Here is a 23118-nt window from a genome sequence, read left to right as displayed (position 1 = left end):
AGAGTGACACCAAATTTAACACTGCTCCTCATTCACACCTGAGACCTTGTAACACTAACGAGTCACATAACACTGGGGAGGGAGATCTATTAATTTGCTGTCAAATATGTGCACTATACCAGATAGTTCAGTCTGTAGATTGTGTAATGGTTACATACCTTGCTGTATGTTAGTGGATGAACCTGTTTATTGCAATAGAGGTTATATGCAGTTCCTGTTATTTTAGAGTTTAGGTAACTCTGCCCCCTCTGGTCTGGGGGTTCTAATGTTTTAGCTCAGGGCTCAATAACCAGCATAGTCTAGAGCCAGGGTAGGCACCCGGTGGCCACTTCTGGTAGTTAGAGGTCTGGTTTCATGACAGATTAGATGCTACTAGAGACTAAGATGCAGAGTAGATAGGCTGACTCTGAGTTCCAGTGTCACACCACAGTCTCTGCTGGTGAGAAGCTGCATTCCAAGGTGGTTGGACAATGGCTGGGGGGTCTCTTAATCACCACAGATCTTCTCTTCAGGTCTCTGACACCAAGACAAACTCTGCATTATGATCATCCTGGACTTTGCTGCAACATTCATCTGGAGTAGGGATGAGCCAAACTCTAGTTGGAGTGCAGGAATGAGCACTGCTGCAAAGCATTGCATCAAAAATTGTAATTACATGCCCCTGTTAAACAGGGGCTGAAAAATTGGGCCTTAGGCACTGGTGCTGGTGCCACAACACTGCAATCTCACCCAAATACTCTAGTTGGAGTGCAGGAATGAGCCCTGCTGCAAAGTATTGCATCAAAAATTTTAATTACATGCCCCTGTTAAGCAGGTCCTGAAAAATTGGGCCTTAGGCACTGGTGCTGGTGCCACGACACTGCAAACTCTCCCAGATACTCTAGTTCAAGTGCAGGAATGAGCCCTGATGCAAAGTATTGCATCAAAAATTGTAATTACATGCCCCTGTTAAACAGGGGCTGAACAATTGGGCCTTAGCCACTGGTGGCAGCACCCAGAACCAAAAATGTTCTTCCAAGCTATCAACAGGATCATTGAGGAGGAAGAGGATAGTCAGTCAACATAACATGACAGTCACTCAGTATCAGCATAGGCAGTCTTGAAGGGATGTGACATTTCAAAAAAATTATTCGTTTACATCAGCTTCAGGTGCTTGGTAGCTGGTGGTGATCCAAGACTGATTCAGTTTTATGAAGGTCGATAGATCAACCGAGTCGGTGGATAGGCGCACCCTGTGAACGATTACAAAGCCTCCAGCAGCACTGAATGTGCATTCCGAAAGAACGATGGATGCAGGACAGTAGCTCAACTTCATACTGTGCAAGCTCTGGCCAGTGATCCATTCTCAAGACCCAGTAAGCCAGAGGATTTTCGGTGGGAAAGTTGTCCAAGTCTGACCTTGCCCCTAGGTATTCCTGCACCATGTAAATCCGACGATGGCGATGGTTGCTGGAACCGATCATACCTTGGGGCTGCGGACTAAAAAATTGTCTGAACGCATCGGTCAGACGGCCACCTTTTCCACCGCTCCTTCTGTGACTGACTGCAGTCTCAGCAACACGTTGCCCAGGATCAGGAGTTTGTAACCTCCCAGTCTCTGGGAATGCATTGCACAGACCTTTCTGCAAGGCCTCCCGGAGATGTCTCATCCTCTGCTCCCTTTGCGACGGCAAGATAAGGTCCACAACCTTACTTTGTACTGTGGATCAAGGAGAGTTGCCAGCCAGTAATGGTCCCTCTCCTTGATCCGAAGAATACGAAGATCCTTTCGCAGGCTTTGCAGGATCAGGGAGGTCATGCAGCGTAGGTTAGCTGAGGCATTTGGTCCGGAGTCCTCTGGGTCACTAAGGACGACATGATCCGCAGCCACCTCCTCCCAGCCACGTACAAGTCCGTGGGTTTCTTGAGACTGTAAATCATCCCTAAAAGAGTGCTGATGCTGAGTGCCAGGCTCCACCTCCATGCTGACGCAAACCTCCTCCTCGTCCTCTTCCTGTGTGATGGGTGTGACAGCAGTAACACTGTCTGGATAAAGGGAGCCTTGGGAGACAAGGAAGTCCTCCTCTTCCTGCCTCTGTTCTGCCTCAAGTGCCCAGTCCATTATTCCATGCAGCGAATGCTCCAACAGGTGGACAAGAGGTACAGTGTCACTGATGCATGCACTGTCACTGCTCACCATCCTCCTGGCCTCCTCAAATGATGACAGGCCAGTGCATGCATCCCTGATCATGCCCCCACTGTCGGAGGGCGGAGAGGAGGTTGGTGCCATTTTCGTTCCTGGCTTAAGCTGGCATGGTGTCAACCACCTCTCTGCCTGCCCCCGCAGAGCTGACAAAATATCTGCCACAGTGTGACTCTTGTCCCCCAAACACACCAGCGCAAGCGCAGCATGGCATCTTTTTGCCTGCGTACTTGCGTAGCCCCTTGAAGGCCTACGGAGCACCGCTGGTTCCGAAGACAAAGCACAGGAAGAGGCCATGGAGGAAGAAGAAGAGGAGGGGATGGAGGAGAGAGGTATGTCACAACCAGTAGTAGCATTTTGGAGGCGTGATGGCGAAACAACCTCCAACACTACTGCACTTTGTCCTGCATCCTTCCCAGATGCCAGAAGAGTGACTCAATGTGCCGTGAAAGACAGGTAACGTCCCTGTCCATGCCTGCTGGACCATGAGTCAGTGGTAATATGCACCTTACCACTGGCCACCCTGTCCAATGAGGCATGGACATTGCCTTCCACATGCCGGTAGAGAGCCGGAATCGCCTTTCCGTGAGATAAAGTGGCATTTGGGAACCTGCCACTGAGGAACCGCACATTGCACAAACTCACGGAAGGGGGCCGAGTCTACCAACTGAAAATGCAGCAGTTGAAGTGCTAGCAATTTAGCCAAGCTAGCATTTAACCGCTGGGCATGTGGATGGCTGGGAGTGAACTTCTTTAGATGGTCCAGCAGCTGGGGCAGGGAAATTTTCCTGCTACAATTGGACGTTGGTGTACTGCTAGCAGCATGCCTGCAAGTACTTGGCTGTGACACACCTAATTCTACACCTTCATTCCTCTCAGTGCAGGTTTCAGAGAGGACTGAAGGTATAGTGGGGTTGGAGATCCCAGATGATGAGGAGCAAGGAGAGATCCGCTTTGTTCTTTGGTGTGGGTTTTTAAGGTACTCTTGCCAACAAGCTGCATGGGAGGTCAACATATGTCTGGTCAAGCATGTGGTGCCCAAGTGGTTGATGTTTTGGCCACTCGAGATACGCTTGAGACATATGTTGCAAATAGCAGCGGTGCGATCTGATGCACTCGTCTCAAAAAATGCCCACACCAAAGAACTTTTGGAATAACGCGCAGAGGCAGCGCCCTGCACAGGCAAAGCTCTGCGGTATGATTCAGTCGGTGAGCTGCCCTTAAGCTGGCCCCTGGAGGGCATCCTGCCTCGTTGGAGATGTGCCTCCTCCTCCTCTCTCCTATCAGGCACCCACGTGGAGTCAGTGCCCTCATCATCCCCTCCCTCTTCATCACTGGAGCAAACCTGGCAGTATGCTGCAGCTTGTGGAACATGACTGCCAGATTGCGGCCCTTCTTGAGCATCCCCTCTCTCTGCGCTCACACTACTGCTTTCCTCTAGCTGGGTATCATCACCAGAGCCTTCAAAACGCTGGGTATCCTCCTGGAGCATGTACCCAACACTGTGCTCAAACTGTTTGGGGGACTCCTCAGGAGGACATGGTGGGTCTAGGGAAGGAGTGACTGATGATGACATTGAGAGGAGGGAAGACGATGCGTTGGCAGATTCTTTGCTAGTACCCTGAGCCTGGGTGAGAGAGGATAAGGAGGATGAAGAGGGCTTGGTCATCCGCTCTACCAAGTCTTCGGCATGATGCTGCTCAACACGTCCAGCTGCCGAAAATAAGGAAAATCGTGTCCCATGGCCATGTGATGATGACGATGCACTGCGTCCATGACCAGCACTGTTGTCTCTAGACACAGAGCCTGCTTGCCCTCTTTTATTGGCTCGTGACTGTATGCCTCTCCTTGTTGGCCTTCCAGACATACTAATGGCCTGCAGGGAGATAGGAAAACCATCAATTGGGGTAGTTTTAGGTGCACACTGAGCAGATGACACAGTACACTGACTGTAATTACTGCTGCAGCTGCCTGTGGTGTAGAAACAGAACAACACCAGCAATAAGGGGTAGCTTCTGGTGTATACTGTGCAGGAGGCACACAACACCCACTGTAACTGCTCGACTCAAACACCGAGCTCATCCTTAATCTGGAGATATCTCTATTAATAACTATAGATACCCAGGTATATGTGCACAATTCCACCAGGACTTTTGCATTGTTAATAATACCTGTTTGTTCATTGGATGTATGTACTGTTATTAATATAATTCTTATACAAAGCTAATAATATTCCCATACTAGTGTGCATCTATACTTAGAATATTTGGATTATCATTTATAGAAGTTGCCAGATAATAATACAAGCTTCACCTACTAGTTTCTCTCAGACGTGACTGCTCCTTGGCCATGTTCTCTCCTGGACAGGATAAAACAAGAATAGGAAATGGTATCCAATGACAGAGAACACACACCAGCAAACCCATCTTTCCTCTGAGATTTGCATTCAGTCAATTTCAACTCCAATCCTAATGCAATATACACTACAGTGAGGGAAAAAAGGATTTGATTACCTGATGTTTTTGTACGTTTGCCTACTAACAAAGAAATGATCAGTCTATAATTTTAATGGTAGGTTTATTTTACCAGTGAGAGACAGAATAATAACAAAGACTTAGTACCTGGTGGCAAAACCCTTGTTGGCAACCACAGAGGTCAGACATTTCTTGTAGTTGGCCATCAAGTATGCACATATCTCAGGAGGGATTTTGTCCCACTCCTCTTTGCAAATCCTCTCTGAGTCATTAAGGTTTTGAGGCTGATGTTTGGTAACTCGAACCTTCAGCTCCCTCCACATATTTTCTATGGGATAAGTGTCTGTAGACTGTCTAGGCCACTCCAGGACCTTAAAGTGCTTCTTCCTGAGCCACTCCTTTGTTGCCTTGGCCGTGTGTTTTGGGTCATTGTCATGCTGGAATACCCATCCACGACTTATTTTCAATATCCTGGCTGAGGGAAGGAGGTTCTCACCCAAGATTTGACGGTACATGGCCCCGTCCATTGTCCTTTTGATGCTGTGCCCTTAGCATAAAAACACCTCCAAAGCATAATGTTTCCACCTCCATGTTTGATGGTGGGGATAGTGTTCTTGGGGTCATAGGCAGCATTCCTCCTCCTCCAAACATGGCGAGTTGAGCTGATACCAAAGAGCTCGATTTTGGCCTCATCTGACCACAACACTTGACCAGTGTAGTTCAAAGGTACCCAATCTGCCTCTTACTGCTATACCACTTGTACTCCAACATCCCCATTTCTTACCCATCTAAAATGATGAGACCACACCTTAATTTTGGAGTATAAATAGCAGCCTATTTATTATTCACACCATATAAATAACCCCAATATCAAATATATACCAAAATATCACCTCCGTAACATCTTGTTTAACTCCAGTCTGTTGGTCTTTGATGGCACTCCAACACATATTCCACCAATACACTGTGGGACTTTTTTCCACATGATAGGCCTCCAGTGGATAATCAGCTCGGAGACAACCCCCTTCCCGCAGTGCAACCATTACAGTATTCCAGCTAACCTTTCGCTGGAATACACCGTAGGGGCACATACTACCGATGAGCCCCCCACCCCTTTCCATCACATATGTTTACTGCCACCGTCAAAGACCAACAAAACACCGCCAATCCACAGCTGCCATGACGACCATCTGCCATGCTCCTGAAAGAAAGAAAACACATAAACCAACTAAAACAGAAAACATATAGGGAGGGCTGGTAGGAAAAACTGCCTCCTCCTTTCTTTCTCCACAACTTTCTGTTCCCCAGCCCAGTCCCACCTCCTCCTTATTAAGTACCACTCCCCCTTGGACTTTACTCACTGTCCCCTCCCCTCTTATCTCTTCATATTAACCCATGCATTGTCTCCCTTAAACACACTGTCATGCCCGGCCCTGCAATACTTTTTCTTTTCTGTCTTTTCCGCGTTCCGGGCCTCACTTTCATCCTGTTGTCCTTTGAATCATTTAGATGTTTGATAGCAAACTTCAGACGGGCCTGTACATGTGCTTTCTTGAGCAGGGGGATCTTGTGGGGGCTGCAGAATGTCAGTCCTTCGCGGTGTAGTGTGTTACCAATTGTTTTCTTGGTGACTATGGTCCCAGCTGCCAAGATCATTGACAAGATTCTCCCGTGTAGTTATGAACTGATTCCTCACCGTTCTGATGATCATTGAAATTCCACGAGGTGAGATCTTGCATGGAGCCCCAGACAGAGGGAGATTGACAGTTATTTTGTTCTTCTTCAATTTGCAAATAATCGCACCAACCGTTGTCACCCTTTAAGACAGTGCTCCTAATCTCATCTCGTTACCTGAGAGCCAGAAATCTTTCTAAATGATAGGGGGATCAAATAATTATTTCACTCATTAAAATAAAAATCTATTTATAACTTTTTTTGAAATGCGTTTTTCAGGATATTTTTGTTGTTATTCTGTCTCTCGCTGTTAAAATGAACCGACCATTAAAATTATAGACGGATCATTTCTTTGTCAGTGGGAAAAACATACATAAAATCAGCTGTGACTCAAATACTTTTTCCCTCACTGTTTATTGTCAAAAGTATTGTAAATATACCCACCCTTTGCAGCTATAACAGGTACCCTGTTTCCCCGGAGAATAAGACCTAGCGTGATTGTCGGTGATGGCTGGAATATAAGACCTACCCCTCAAATAAACCCTAGTTAACCCCCCTAGCGGTAATCCCGAGTCTGGCTCGGGTTGGGATTCTACTAACAGGAGTGGTAACCCCGAGCCAGACTCTGGATCTCATCGTTGGATGCAGGGAGGACACAGGGAGAGTTACTTACCTTGTCCCCTGGATCCAGCGATGTCCTCCACGCTGTGGGATCGAGCCGTCCTCCACTCGATTCACAGTGCCGAATGTCGGCAAGCTCCGTTCCCTATTGACGTTATGGCGCACGGGAGCGGAGAACGGCGGCAAATTCAAAAAAGTAAAAAGACACAAAACACACACAGTACTGTATAAAAAAATTACACACCCCCTTTGTCCCTAGTGGTCTGTGCAATGCCCTGCATGCACTTTTATATTATAAATACTGTTTTTTCTGCATGGAATTTGGAGATTGTCCATAGCAACCAAAAAGTGTCCCTTTTTCTGTGTTTTAGGATTTGATTACATTATTGAATAATTTTTATTATTATTTATTATATTATAAACTTTATCATACCCAGGATGTGTGCTAGACTCTGGTTTGAACAGATTTAAGAGAGTTATTCCTAAGAATTACAGGACTACAATGTAAAAAGCCAAATTTCCATGCTAAATGCAAAATAATTGTACCGCTTTTAGCACCTAAAACCAGACTGAATCATACCGCCAGGGAGGTTAAAGTCCTTGTAGGTCTTATTTTCAGGGTAGGGATTTTTTTTGGGGAAACAGGATAGGGCATATTTGGGGGGTAGGGCTTATATTGCAGCAATCACCAACAATCACGCTAGGTCTTATTTTCGGGGGAAACAGGGTACCAACGTCCAACATTAGTGCCTGACCTCACGAAGGCACTTCTGGAAGGATGGTCAAACATTACCATAGACACACTCCTAAACCTTGTGGACAGCCTTCCCAGAAGAGTTGAAGCTGTTATAGCTGCAAAGGGTGGGCCAACCCAATATTGATCCCTACAGACTAAGACTGGGATACCATAAAAGTTCATGTGCGTATAAAGGCAGGTGTCCCAATACTTTTGGTAATATAGTGTAGGTCCCGCACGCACATGTAAACAGTGATTACTCTGTACATGTGCAGTATCGCTGCAAACTTTGGAGTGTGAGCAATAATTCTAGCACCAGAGCTCATGTTTAACTCTAAACCTTTAGGCTTTTAATCTGTCACCCATAGGAATTTTTAGGTTCCGTAGTTTGGCGCCATTTCATGGGTGATCGAAATTTTAAATCTTGACTTGCTTGGTGTGACCCATTTGATTGTTTTTTGGTGATGCTCAAAGTAGAGGTAAGGGCATGTCCCTGTGTCCCAGAACATGGGGGGCAGGCATGTCCCAATACCAATCCAGGGGGTTAGTAAATATAAAGAGAAAAGGATTACAGCTACTCCCAACCAGCCCAGGTGGATAAAAAATAAAACACGGCCTCAGCCTACATGTCTCCACCAAACCACACACCCTGATGCCCCCCCCCCCCCCCCGAAAATCCCCCTTCCATTCCCCTTTCCTCACACAAATCCTGTACCTCTCAAATTTCCCCTCCAACCACAAATACCCCCCCACTCCAAATCCCCCCTCCAGCACAAAATCCCCTCCCCAATCATCCATCCTAGCACAAAATCCAAATTTATTTTTGCACTCCTAGCACAAATTCCCTACCTCCTACCATATTACATTTTCTAGCACAACTGCCCGCCAAATCACCACTCCCAGCCCACCTCCATGGGTGTCCGTAGGTAGGGGCAAGGGGGGTCAAGTGCCCCCCCCCTGGAATCGGGGATCGAAACTTAAATTCAGCACAGTTGAGTCGCTATCGGGGTGCAGGCAGTCCTCACCTGGGTGCCACCTGCCATAGGTGTGACACCATCAAGGTGCTGTCAAGCCCCCCCATCAGTGTTGTAGGACTTTGGCTCTTTTCCCTGCTCAGTGCAGACGAGAACTCTGCGGAGTTTTGACAGGCGAGCTGCAGGCCGTCAGAGGTTTCCTCCACTCTTCCCTCCTTTCTCCTGTCCAGGAGAAGACATGGCGACTCTCACCAGGTTCCCCGCTCAGCTTGCTGCCCGCTCCTTCCCTATTGGCCATAACTGACGGCCAATCGAAGGAGACTAGGAGAGGAGAGCATCATGAGACATGTAGTCCTAAAGATTGGCGGCCCCATTTCCCACAGGGAGGAGGCTACAGCTCTATCAAGAGAGAGATTGAGAGACTGCAGCCTGGAAAAATAACTGAGGGAGAGAGTGCTACAGGACAAAGAATGAGGAGTCTGCTGGGTGGAAGCCATAGAGAGAGCCACACTGCCCAGCGCCACCAGAGAGAGAGCCACACTGCCCAGCGCCACCAGGGAGAGAAAGGCTGAGCCACTACCAGGGTAATGACATACTAAACTACTGACCAGAGTCGCCCCGGGGGGAACCAAGAGTGAGCTATCATCCAGCCGGAGGGATCACTGCTGTAGTCTCACTGGGTCTGGTAAGAGGGCCTGTTAGCCATTATCCATTATTTATCCTAAGGACTGTACTCTGTCTGCAGACTCTGACCATGATAATGTGATAATGACATTGTTGAAAAGGGGCTGTGCTTGAGTGACCCTAAAATGGTGCCCCCCCCTAAAAAAAGTTCTGCGGACGCCCATGCCCACCTCCTCAAATTTTCCCTCCTAGAACAACTCTTACCTTCTGCGGACCCCCAAATTCCCCCTCCCAACACAAATCCCCTCATCTCAATCTCCTTGTGCTGCCCCTACACCTCACATGATACCACAGTGCCTAGGACAGCCATCCCTCCTGCCCACCCCTTGTCCTGGCCCTGGTTGGCAGACAGCAATACAAGCTTCTTCTTCCCCTACCAATTTCCTTCAGATGTGACTGCTCCTCGGCCATGTTCTTATCTGGGCAGGATAAAACAAATATAGGAAATGTTATCCAATGACAGAGAATGTACATAAGCAAACATGTCTTGTCACCTCTAAAATTTGGATTCAGGTGAAATTAAACTTATAAATAATAAATATATTTCCAATGTTCAAATTTCTTCAATTTAAGACCATTTCTAATTCCCAATTACATTTGTGGTCAGAGAATTTGCACTGATCCATATGCGCCATCTAGTTCAATACTAAATTATGGAATTCAAGTTTTTCCAGTGAAAGGTTCAAAAAGCTACAGTGAACATAGACTGTGGTAACAGTTTGGTGAAGGACCTTTATGGTTCCAGCAATACTGCATCTCTGTGTTTAAAATCAGCTCCATAAAGACATGAGTTGACCAGTTGGGTGTAGAGGAACTTGAGCGTCATTTACAGTTCTCTGACCTCAACTAGGCTTGTGCAATTCGCTTCGTAACGAATCGAAATTCGGCCGGATTTTGCATCTTTCGGACATTCGGATGCATCCGAATATCCGAATAAAATAATAACGAATAACAACGAATACAAAAGAAATATAACGAATGAATTTGAATGAATTCGGTAGTTCTTTAAAGATCTAATGAAACAAAAGGTCAGCTCAAAGTAAATCTTATAGTCCAATAGATATAGGCAATATGTCAAGTACTTTTCTGCAGCAGAGAATGATATTTTGCGACCCGATTTTGGGGCCACATATCTCAGGGTCACTTATAGCTAGAAACCCAAATTTGGTATACAAACACAATAGTACTAGCACTACAACATATCCAAATTTGGAGTTTCTAGCACCAAGTGACCCCGAGATACATGGCCCTAAAGTCGGGTCACAAAATATTTTAGAATGCGGATGAAATCATTTCGAATGCGGTTGAAATCATTTCGAATGCGGTTGAAATAATGTCGAATCATGTTGAAATCATTTCGAATCATGATGAAATCATTTCGAATGCAGTTGAAATAATATCAAATCATGTTGAAATCATTTCGAACGCGATTGAAATAATATCGAATCGTGATGAAATCATTTTGAATGCGGTTGAAATAATAACAAATCATGTTGAAATCATTTCGAATGCGGTTGAAATAATTTCGAATGCGGTTGAAATAATATCGAATCACGTTGAAATCATTTCGAATGCGATTGAAATAATATCGAATCATGTTGAAATAATTTCGAATGCGGTTGAAATCATTTCGAATGCGGTTGAAATCATTTTGAATCATGTTGAATTCATTTCAAATCCGGTAGAAATATTTTTGAATTTGGTTGAAATATTTTCGAATGTGGCCGATTTTTCGAATTCGGTAGAAAACTAAACGAAATCCGAAAACGAATTTAAGGAAGTTAACGAATATAACTAAATGAAATTAATGAATTAACGAATTAAAACGAAACAAAACTAAACAAATTTTTTCCCTTTGCACATGTCTAACCTCAACCCTACTGAACACCTTTGGGATGAGTTGAAACTGGGAGCCAGGTCTTCCCATCCATCATCAGGACCTGACCTCATAAATGGCAACAAATTCCCACAGACATCCTCCAAAATCTTGTGGAAAGCCTTCCTAGAAGAGTGGAATCTCTTGCAAAGTGGGACAACTCCTTTTTAGCAGTCATGATTTTGGGATGGGATGTCCAACAAGCTCATATAGGTGTGATGATCAGGAGCCCAGAGACTGTTGGCCATGTATTGTAAGCTCATGCTATGCCAACCTGAGGTCAAAAGGGGCTGCAAATGAAAAATTCTAATAGTAAACCATTCTCAATTGTCTTTATTAGTAAAGTTTAAGACTGTAGCTGTAATACTCACAGAAGGTGAACAAGATACTTATGAAGACAACTTGAACAAGGAACAGGAAGATAAGAAAGGCCATGAGGATCAGCATAAGCCGGATTTTTGTATTCTTGGCAGCTGAAATAATTATAGACAGACAATTGTGAACAAGCCTGTAGCCATCAACTGTGTATAGAAACTCCCCATCCATACACAATGCCATTCCAGCACTAGTGATGGCCGAACGGTTCGCCCGGCGGTCGTTTCGCGGCGAATTTCCGACATTCGCGGTCCGCACGTTCGAACGCCTTTTTCCGTCGTTCGCCGCGGCGGACTTACGTGTTTAATGTATACAAGAACTTTAACCTTTGGTGACACGTTTATCATGTGATACAGGACAGCCAATTGAGACATGACAGCACATGGACACTTGTACATTCCCCCTAACCTATAAATACACCCGATCCGGTGGCCATTTTACATTCTTTCTTCTGTTACGATAGGGACAGGTTCCTGTGTGGAGTAGGGAGAGATAAACCACTAGCTATTTGGTACACAAAAGTTCTTTTCAGGACTGGTATAGGTGTTAGGTGTTGATAGGTTTGCTGTGCTGCTGATTCTTGCAGCAGCCTGAGTGTCTTTTGTTAGTTTAGAGAAAGGGAAAGGACGGTGTATGCTACAGGGACAGCCAGATTAGTCTTTCATCATCATCATCATCATCATCATCATTAGCTGTTACTATCAAGGTCCACAAAAGAGCTGTTCCAGTAACCACTAATCGTTCTCTTTTTTTGCCAATTTGTATAGGGACAGGAAGGAAGCAGTGTTGTCAGGCAGTGAGGGTAATTTTAAAGACTTGCTGTTATTATTAGTTCCACAAAGGTTCTTTTCAGGACTGGTATCAGTGGTACAGTAATAGGCTTGTACATGTATAATATTCTTTCTTCCAAATATAGAAAGGATATTATACTTGACTGCTGCCCTTCTGCTGCAGTCTGCTAAACATTCACAACTCACTTGTTCCACAAAAGTTCTTATAAGGACTGGTAACTTGGTATAGGGTGCTACGGTACATAGGCTTGAGTGCGGTACAGTCTGCTGTTCTGTAAGGACCGCTATCGGTCCACAATAGATAGGGTTGACGTGCACCACTGCTGACCGCTGCCCTATACTGCAGCAGTCCTTCAGCGGTATAGGGACTGACGTACAGTCTGCTAATCACTAACACACAACCTGCTTGTTCCACAAAAGTTCTTATAAGGACTGGTAACTTGGTATAGGGTGCTACGGTACATAGGCTTGAGTGCGGTACAGTCTGCTGTTCTGTAAGGACCGCTATCGGTCCACAATAGATAGGGTTGACGTGCACCACTGCTGACCGCTGCCCTATACTGCAGCAGTCCTTCAGCGGTATAGGGACTGACGTACAGTCTGCTAAACACTAATACACAACCTGCTTGGTCCACAAAAGTTCTTATAAGGACTGGTAACTTGGTATAGGGTGCTACGGTACATAGGCTTGAGTGCGGTACAGTCTGCTGTTCTGTAAGGACCGCTATAGGTCCACAATAGATAGGGTTGACGTGCACCACTGCTGACCGCTGCCCTATACTGCAGCAGTCCTTCAGCGGTATAGGGACTGACGTACAGTCTGCTAAACACTAATACACAACCTGCTTGGTCCACAAAAGTTCTTATAAGGACTGGTAACTTGGTATAGGGTGCTACGGTACATAGGCTTGAGTGCGGTACAGTCTGCTGTTCTGTAAGGACCGCTATCGGTCCACAATAGATAGGGTTGACGTGCACCACTGCTGACCGCTGCCCTATACTGCAGCAGTCCTTCAGCGGTATAGGGACTGACGTACAGTCTGCTAATCACTAACACACAACCTGCTTGTTCCACAAAAGTTCTTATAAGGACTGGTAACTTGGTATAGGGTGCTACGGTACATAGGCTTGAGTGCGGTACAGTCTGCTGTTCTGTAAGGACCGCTATCGGTCCACAATAGATAGGGTTGACGTGCACCACTGCTGACCGCTGCCCTATACTGCAGCAGTCCTTCAGCGGTATAGGGACTGACGTACAGTCTGCTAAACACTAATACACAACCTGCTTGGTCCACAAAAGTTCTTATAAGGACTGGTAACTTGGTATAGGGTGCTACGGTACATAGGCTTGAGTGCGGTACAGTCTGCTGTTCTGTAAGGACCGCTATAGGTCCACAATAGATAGGGTTGACGTGCACCACTGCTGACCGCTCACCTATACTGCAGCAGTCCTTCAGCGGTATAGGGACTGACGTACAGTCTGCTAATCACTAACACACAACCTGCTTGTTCCACAAAAGTTCTTATAAGGACTGGTAACTTGGTATAGGGTGCTACGGTACATAGGCTTGAGTGCGGTACAGTCTGCTGTTCTGTAAGGACCGCTATCGGTCCACAATAGATAGGGTTGACGTGCACCACTGCTGACCGCTGCCCTATACTGCAGCAGTCCTTCAGCGGTATAGGGACTGACGTACAGTCTGCTAATCACTAACACACAACCTGCTTGTTCCACAAAAGTTCTTATAAGGACTGGTAACTTGGTATAGGGTGCTACGGTACATAGGCTTGAGTGCGGTACAGTCTGCTGTTCTGTAAGGACCGCTATCGGTCCACAATAGATAGGGTTGACGTGCACCACTGCTGACCGCTGCCCTATACTGCAGCAGTCCTTCAGCGGTATAGGGACTGACGTACAGTCTGCTAAACACTAATACACAACCTGCTTGGTCCACAAAAGTTCTTATAAGGACTGGTAACTTGGTATAGGGTGCTACGGTACATAGGCTTGAGTGCGGTACAGTCTGCTGTTCTGTAAGGACCGCTATAGGTCCACAATAGATAGGGTTGACGTGCACCACTGCTGACCGCTCACCTATACTGCAGCAGTCCTTCAGCGGTATAGGGACTGACGTACAGTCTGCTAATCACTAACACACAACCTGCTTGTTCCACAAAAGTTCTTATAAGGACTGGTAACTTGGTATAGGGTGCTACGGTACATAGGCTTGAGTGCGGTACAGTCTGCTGTTCTGTAAGGACCGCTATCGGTCCACAATAGATAGGGTTGACGTGCACCACTGCTGACCGCTGCCCTATACTGCAGCAGTCCTTCAGCGGTATAGGGACTGACGTACAGTCTGCTAATCACTAACACACAACCTGCTTGTTCCACAAAAGTTCTTATAAGGACTGGTAACTTGGTATAGGGTGCTACGGTACATAGGCTTGAGTGCGGTACAGTCTGCTGTTCTGTAAGGACCGCTATCGGTCCACAATAGATAGGGTTGACGTGCACCACTGCTGACCGCTGCCCTATACTGCAGCAGTCCTTCAGCGGTATAGGGACTGACGTACAGTCTGCTAAACACTAATACACAACCTGCTTGGTCCACAAAAGTTCTTATAAGGACTGGTAACTTGGTATAGGGTGCTACGGTACATAGGCTTGAGTGCGGTACAGTCTGCTGTTCTGTAAGGACCGCTATAGGTCCACAATAGATAGGGTTGACGTGCACCACTGCTGACCGCTCACCTATACTGCAGCAGTCCTTCAGCGGTATAGGGACTGACGTACAGTCTGCTAATCACTAACACACAACCTGCTTGTTCCACAAAAGTTCTTATAAGGACTGGTAACTTGGTATAGGGTGCTACGGTACATAGGCTTGAGTGCGGTACAGTCTGCTGTTCTGTAAGGACCGCTATCGGTCCACAATAGATAGGGTTGACGTGCACCACTGCTGACCGCTGCCCTATACTGCAGCAGTCCTTCAGCGGTATAGGGACTGACGTACAGTCTGCTAAACACTAATACACAACCTGCTTGGTCCACAAAAGTTCTTATAAGGACTGGTAACTTGGTATAGGGTGCTACGGTACATAGGCTTGAGTGCGGTACAGTCTGCTGTTCTGTAAGGACCGCTATCGGTCCACAATAGATAGGGTTGACGTGCACCACTGCTGACCGCTCACCTATACTGCAGCAGTCCTTCAGCGGTATAGGGACTGACGTACAGTCTGCTAATCACTAACACACAACCTGCTTGTTCCACAAAAGTTCTTATAAGGACTGGTAACTTGGTATAGGGTGCTACGGTACATAGGCTTGAGTGCGGTACAGTCTGCTGTTCTGTAAGGACCGCTATCGGTCCACAATAGATAGGGTTGACGTGCACCACTGCTGACCGCTGCCCTATACTGCAGCAGTCCTTCAGCGGTATAGGGACTGACGTACAGTCTGCTAATCACTAACACACAACCTGCTTGTTCCACAAAAGTTCTTATAAGGACTGGTAACTTGGTATAGGGTGCTACGGTACATAGGCTTGAGTGCGGTACAGTCTGCTGTTCTGTAAGGACCGCTATAGGTCCACAATAGATAGGGTTGACGTGCACCACTGCTGACCGCTCACCTATACTGCAGCAGTCCTTCAGCGGTATAGGGACTAAGAGTTTTGTCACAGGGTCATTTAAAAAATGACATGCAGAGGAAGAGGCAGGCCCTTCCGCAGGGGTGGTAGGGGTAGGGCAGGAGCAACAGGCTTGAGCCAAAGTGGGAAGTTGCAGAAGGTGCGTTCAATTACTTTAAAGGATGCACCAGACTTGGTTGAGTGGCTCGCTCAGCCTTACTCTTCTGCACCCTCCTCATCCTCTCGATCTGCACCCTCTTCTTCACTCTCTGCTATGTGCACCCCCAAAGACACTACCACCAACAACACCACCACCACCACCACCACCACATACCTTCCGCTTGAGTCACTGGAATTATTTTCCGATCCATATCAAGAGGACATTTCTGATGCGCAGCCACTCTTGGTATTGGATCAGGAAGAGGAGGTAGCAACAAGCGCTACTCAGCAGTCTGACGCCAGTACCCAGATCAGCCCAAGGAGGAGGTTGGTCCCCGGTGTTGCTGCCTACTCCGAGATCTCTACTTATAGCGGTGGGGAAGGTGACGTTGATGATGACGTGTCTAGTGATGTCACGTGGGTGCCCACAAGAGAGGAAGAGGAGGGGAGTTCAGAGGGAGATATGGACCAGCAGATAGGGAGGAGAAGCAGCAATGACTTACATTGCACAGCAGGGACAAAGCAGACTGCAAATGTATCAGGAGCGAGTCATCGACCATGTACGGTCACATCTGGCGCTCCCAGGACACCGGCACATGGCTCCGCAGTGTGGGCTTTTTTTAACGTGTCCGCTGCTGACAATAGCGTTGCCATCTGCAATCTTTGCAGTCAACGCGTTAGTCGCGGTAAGCCCAATACTCACCTAGGGACGACCGCCTTAAGAAGGCACATGAGCAGCCATCACCGAGCCCAGTGGGAGCAACGGAACACACAAAGCCACACTGCAGGCTCTCACCGTCCAGCCTCGTCTTCTACTTCTCCTTCTCCTCTCTCCTCACAATTGTCCTCCACTCCACCTTCCATCACGCCAAGCTCACATTTTTCTGCAAAAAGGCAGGCTTCCGTGGGCCTAATGTTTGAGCGTAAAAAAATGATGATGCCGGATAACCCTCTTGCCCAACGGTTGGCGGCTGGCTTGTCAGAACTCATAGCCCGCCAACTACTGCCATATAAACTGGTGGACTCGGAGGCCTTTCGCAAATTTGTGGCCATTGGAACACCACAATGGAAGGTCCCAGGAAGGAAGTATTTCTCAGAGAAGGGCATCCCAGAGCTATATGGCCATGTTCAGCGGCAAGTGAATGTATCTCTGGCACACAGTGTCGGTGCCAAGATACATCTGACCACAGACACGTGGTCTAGCAAACACGGGCAGGGAAGGTATATCAGTTTTACTGCCCACTGGGTGAACCTTCTGACGGCCGTCAAGCATGTAACCCGTGGCACCCGTGTAGATTTGGTTTTACCGCCACGGATTGCATGCAGGCCTGACTCTTCTTCTCCTCCTCCTACTCCATCCTCCTCCCTCTCCTCCTCAGCTGCCTCCTCCTTTTCCGCTGCTAGCGTCTCTTCCACTGCACCGCCCAAGCTCCCCAGAACCTATTCCACATGCCAGGTGAGACGTTGCCATGCCGTGCTGCGTCTGTTGTGCCTGGAAGCAAAGAGCCACACTGGCCCGGCACTCCTTTCAGCTTTGCGTTCACAGGCAGATGAGTGGCTAACACCGCTCAATTTGACAGTTGGTAAAGTGGTGTGTGACAACGGTGCCAATCTGCTTAGCGCATTGAAACAGGGCAAAATCACGCACGTGCCGTGCATGGCACACGTCTTAAACTTGGTCGTGCAGCGATTCCTTGTCAAATACCCTGGGGTCCAGGACATCTTGCGGCAGGCAAGGAAAATCTCGGCCCATTTCAGAAGATCTTACACGGCCATGGCTCGCCTTGCTGACATTCAGCGGCGACACCATCTGCCGGTCAGACGTCTTATTTGCGATTGCCCGACGCGATGGAACTCAACCTTCTATATGCTTGATAGGCTGCTCCAGCAGAAACGTGCAGTTAACGTCTACCTGTATGAACTCTGCGAAAGAAACGGTTCTGGGGAGCTGGGTTTTTTTTCACCGCGCCAGTGGCTGCTCATGCGCGACACATGCAGACTTCTGCGGCCATTTGAGGAGATCACCAAACTGGTCAGTCGCAGCCATGGCGCCATCAGTGACATGGTACCTTATGCCTTCTTTCTGGAGCGTGCATTGCGTCGTGTCATTGATCAGGCTGTGGAGGAGCAGGAGCGGGAAGATGAGGAAGTCGCAATGCTGGATGAATTCCCAGGGGGGGCTACTCTATCTGAGACAAGTCAACAACAGGAGTCTGATGAGGAGTCAGAGGAGGATGGTGCCGGGGCGGATGAGCAGGAGCAAGAAGAGCATGCTTTAAACCTTTCTGGGATCCCTGTTGTGCGTGGATGGGGAGAGGAGAATGAAGAGGACGACATTATCCTGGATGATGAGCAGGAGCCAGGCCACCACACCGCTTCCACTTTAGTGCAAATGGGGGCCTTCATGCTCCAGTGTTTTAATAGGGACCCCCGTATAAAAAGCATGAGGGTCAAGGACCAGTACTGGGTGGCAACGTACTTAGACCCCCGGTACAAACACAAAATGGCGGAAATGTTACCGCCGTCGCAGAGGGCTGTCAGAATGCAGCACTTCCAGGCCTTGCTTCGAGAAATGCTGCATTCTGCTTTTGCGTGCGCTGGCAGAGGAGCAATTCCCACTCCCAGAGAAGGATTTGCGGGTACCAATCCAACAGCGCCTGCAAGAAGAGGCCGGTTTGAAGATGTGTTGGTGACTTCGGATATGAGGTCATTCTTTCAGCCGACCCATCGACAGGTGTCATCCGGATCCAGCATCAGGGAACGCCTAGACCGTCAGGTGTCCGACTACATTGGGTTAACGGCCGATGTGGACGCTCTGAGGAGTGATGAACCCCTAGACTACTGGGTGGGCAGGCTTGACCTCTGGCCAGAGCTTGCCCAATTTGCAATCGAACTGTTGGCTTGCCCCTCATCCAGTGTCCTGTCCGAAAGGACGTTCAGCGCAGCAGGGGGGATTGTGACCGATAAGCGTACTCGCCTAGCTCACCACAGTGTTAACTACCTCACATTTCTAAAAATGAATGAGGCATGGATCTCGGAGGAATTCAACACATGTGACCAGTAGACCATGTATATGTCTATAAACTATTTTTTTAATCAAGCACACAGACCTTCTTAATTCATTTGGCTCACTTCCTTGACCCAAAAAAGCACACCGTACTATATGCCCCTACCCTCCTCTTTGAAGAGGTTGAGCGGTGTCATATTTCTACTGGGGCTGCTTATGATATCCCTGTGCTGTGCTGACTTCCTCCTGGGGGTTCTTATTATGAAGGGATCACACTATCCCTGTGCTGTGCTGACTTCCTCCTGGGGGTTCTTATTATGAGGGGATCACACCATCCCTGTGCTGTGCTGACTTCCTCCTGGGGCTGCTTACGGTGCTGCTGTCAGCGCTGTATGTCACGGTGCTGCTGTCAGCGCTGTATGTCACGGTGCTGCTGTCAGCGCTGTATGTCACGGTGCTGCTGTCAGCGCTGTATGTCACGGTGCTGCTGTCAGCGCTGTATGTCACGGTGCTGCTGTCAGCGCTGTATGTCACGGTGCTGCTGTCAGCGCTGTATGTCACGGTGCTGCTGTCAGCGCTGTATGTCACGGTGCTGCTGTCAGTGCTCTGTATTACGGTGCTGCTGTCAGATGCCTCTATCACGGTGCATGTGTCATTCCGGTATGTCACGCTGCTGGTGATCATCTCCTGCACCCTCTTCTTTGCCTACCCTGGTCCCTGACCTTCCCTCTCCTCCATTGCCTTCATTAGCTCCATAGTCCTGAATTGTTAGAACAATTTCCCAAATAAAATAAAAATGCTTGTAGTTATCGATCCCAAATTCACCTCATACATGTATTATGTCATTGTCCAGATGGTGGGACTACGTTTTACCCCCTAATAATTACCACGTGGCCGCAAATTCGACATGAAGGTTTGCAAAGTTCGCCTCCCATTGAAGTCAATGGGGCCCGCGGCGAACGTTCTGTTTCGCGAACGTTTGGGTCCGTTCGCATTTCGCGTTCGCGAAACGTCCCGTCGGAAGTTCGTCCATCACTATCCAGCACAATTCTAAACAATGTGGTTGGCTATTCTCTATGCCATGTTGTATCTCTAGCCAATTGTGCTGAGATAATGTGACATTCATGTCAGGTGCTGCTGAGTTGTACATATTCCTCCATAACCTTCATCAAATAAATATTACATTTAGGTATTGGTCTTCATATACCAATATTTGAACCAATAAGAAGCTCTCTTTCATTGGCTTATGTGCTTCAGACAAATACAGCACTTCTTAATAGTTGCAAGATTTATAGAACCAAGACTACAAAATATTTGGTTAGTAAAAAGTAAATGTCCTAAATGGAGGTTTGTGTCCTCCGATGGAGTAGGACCTTGAATAGGACAGAAGGTTGTACCTTGTTATAGTAACAGCTCACCATTGGCTTTGGCATTCTCCTTTCTCAATACATCAAGATCACACAAATTGCTATATGCACCTTCTTCATCACAGTTCCCTGAGGACAAACATAGATGTGAAAGACACAACAAAGGGATCAGGCGCCAAAATGGAAAAACAAGGGCCAAGGAATTTCTTCACCAAAAAAGTCCATAGCTGCTAGAGCAGGGGTAGGGAACCTCGGGTCTTCAGCTGTTTTGAAACTACAAGTCCCATGAGACATTGCAAGACCCTAACAATCACAGTAATGACTCCTAGAGGCCGAGGCATGATGGGATTTGTAGCTGTGCCGAGGTTCCCTACCCCTGTGCTAGAGAAAAACCCTTGGAGGGGGTAGAAAGAATAAAAACATCAAGTAGTCTCTGTGTAAGTGCTTAGAACTTGTGCTATGCCCCCACACTGTTGATACAATTAGTTCAGAAGATATGCAGTGCACAGTTGGGGTAAAATATTCAGTTCATAGGAGTCCCAATACTGTAAACACAAATTCATTGATGAAGCACTGGAGTCACATCTAAAATTAGAACACACTGGCCTCTGTTGGAAATTCTATATTGTATAAAAACACTCCTGATTGGTTGGTTCTGCAGTAGTAAATCATATATCATAGACAGCTGTTGCCCCAGGTCCCATCACAAGATAGCAATGTGGAGGCTACATGCCCACTTATGAAAGTGGAATACCGAAGACTTCAGCTATTGGACTCATAGCCGGGGGGGGGGGGGGGAGGGGGGGTGCGCTGGGAAGTATGCCTGGAATATCTAAGTCAGTCAGATCCATGGATATCAAATACTACTTTGATCAGAGGACTGGGATTTTCCAATGCCATACAAGGGGTTGCCTAACCTGCCAATTTATCTCAGGGTAGTTCCATTTTTTCCAACAAGGCTTGGCAAAGCCTTTACCAGCAAGCAGTTCATAACGTGTTCATCTAAATATGTGGTGTACATTCAGGGCTGTCTTTGCAATCTTTTGTACATAGGTCACACTATACATACACTGCAAAAACAGGTTTGAGAACATTGGAGGTTTATTAAGGGGGGTGTGATAAGCACAGGGTGCCTTAGCATTTTCTTTTGTGTCACAACAAAGGTTACAGATGTCTATAGCAGTGGCCATCGACCCTGTCCTCAGGGCCCACTAACAGGCCAGGTTTGCAAGATAACTGAAATACATCACAGGTGATATCTTTTGCAGCTCAGTGGTTGCAGTATTCTAGTTTGCATCTCCCCAAGGTAATACATAAAACCTGTTAGTGGGCCCTGAGGACAGGGTTGACGACCACTGGTCTATAGGACTTTTCCACTGAGTGCATTTCAGATAGTACCCTAACTGATAATGAAAGGTATTCCCTGTTATGCAAGGGGGGAAACCTTTTGGATTTTTAATCTTGAATGGTCTCAATGAAGAATTGGAGAAACATAGTGTAATATAATAACCCGAGGTCCATCTGTCCCATAATGTAATCCAAGGCTGGCTTCTGTTAATTTAACATTATCATTATTACTCTTTGTATAGTTGGTGTATTAATATGAGTCTATACATGTATTGAAAATATATTTAGCAATTTCATCAGATAATATTTTTCTATATGAATTCACAGTGTCTGTAGATGTAATATATTTCACAGAGCCATGCCAGAGGTTGGGTAGAGCCGGAGAGAGGCTGCTATGGGTGGTTTGGGATGGAACGCACACCAGAGTGTCACCATGACAACGCGTTTTGCACGTATGTGCTTTTTCTAAAGTCAAATGACACTCTACATGGGCTCAGATTAAAAAGGCAAAAAAACTGAAATGGAGAGGAGGAGCAGTGTATAACTCTAACAAAAAGCCTCAGGCTTATAGGCACCACCCTCTTCCTATTGCGACCTTTATTGAACACATCCACAACATTGATACTCTACGTATTCATATTCTTATATGAAAACCATTTAAACTTCTTCTATGAAGGATTACAAAATATTATTAAAACTTTTTTAGTGATTGCCAGTGAAATTGCATATATGCACACAAACATAAATAAAATGTAAATTAAATAATACAAGTAAAAATAAAGATATAAGTAAAAAAAAGTATAAAAAATTATGAAATATATTATCTACAGAGACTGTCAATTCATATAGAAAAATATTTTCTGATGGCATTGCTAAATATATTTTTAAATACATATATAGACCCATATTAATACACCGACTATACAAAGACTGATAATGGTAAATTAATAGAAGTCGGCCTTGGATTACATTATGGGATGAACCTTGGGTCATCATATTACACTATGTTTCTCCAATTCTTCATTAGGACCATTGGGCGATAATGTATTAAGCTTAAAAATTCAAAAGGTTTCCCCTCTTGCATACTGTACTGTATGATTGTGCAGACAGCATAAAATGTACACCACATATTCAGATAAGCACGCTATGAACTGTTTGATGGTAAAGGTCTTGCGATCCTTCTTGGGAAAAATAAGAACTACCATGAGAGATAAATAGG

General features: G+C 46.6%; 1 protein-coding gene across 1 annotated transcript in view; it reads right to left on the bottom strand.

Annotated features, from left to right (window-relative positions):
• LOC143961696 (uncharacterized) overlaps positions 1-23118 on the bottom strand; it is a 124174-nt gene that overhangs the window by 62025 nt on the left and 39031 nt on the right. The window contains exons 3-5 of the mRNA XM_077471015.1: positions 11593-11694; positions 9723-9764; positions 4500-4541 (exon numbers count right to left, since the gene is read on the bottom strand). Of these exons, the coding sequence (XP_077327141.1) occupies positions 4500-4541; positions 9723-9764; positions 11593-11694 (186 nt within the window). The remainder of the gene's footprint in view (positions 1-4499; positions 4542-9722; positions 9765-11592; positions 11695-23118) is intronic.

Source organism: Lithobates pipiens, unplaced genomic scaffold (genome assembly GCF_037356315.1).
Source record: "Lithobates pipiens isolate NorthernLeopardFrog02 unplaced genomic scaffold, aLitPip1_a1.2 Scaffold_8, whole genome shotgun sequence".
NCBI classification, from domain to species: Eukaryota; Metazoa; Chordata; class Amphibia; order Anura; family Ranidae; genus Lithobates; species Lithobates pipiens.
The sequence above is the reverse complement of the archived record's forward strand: the minus strand, read 5'-3'. Positions and strand labels throughout refer to the sequence as shown.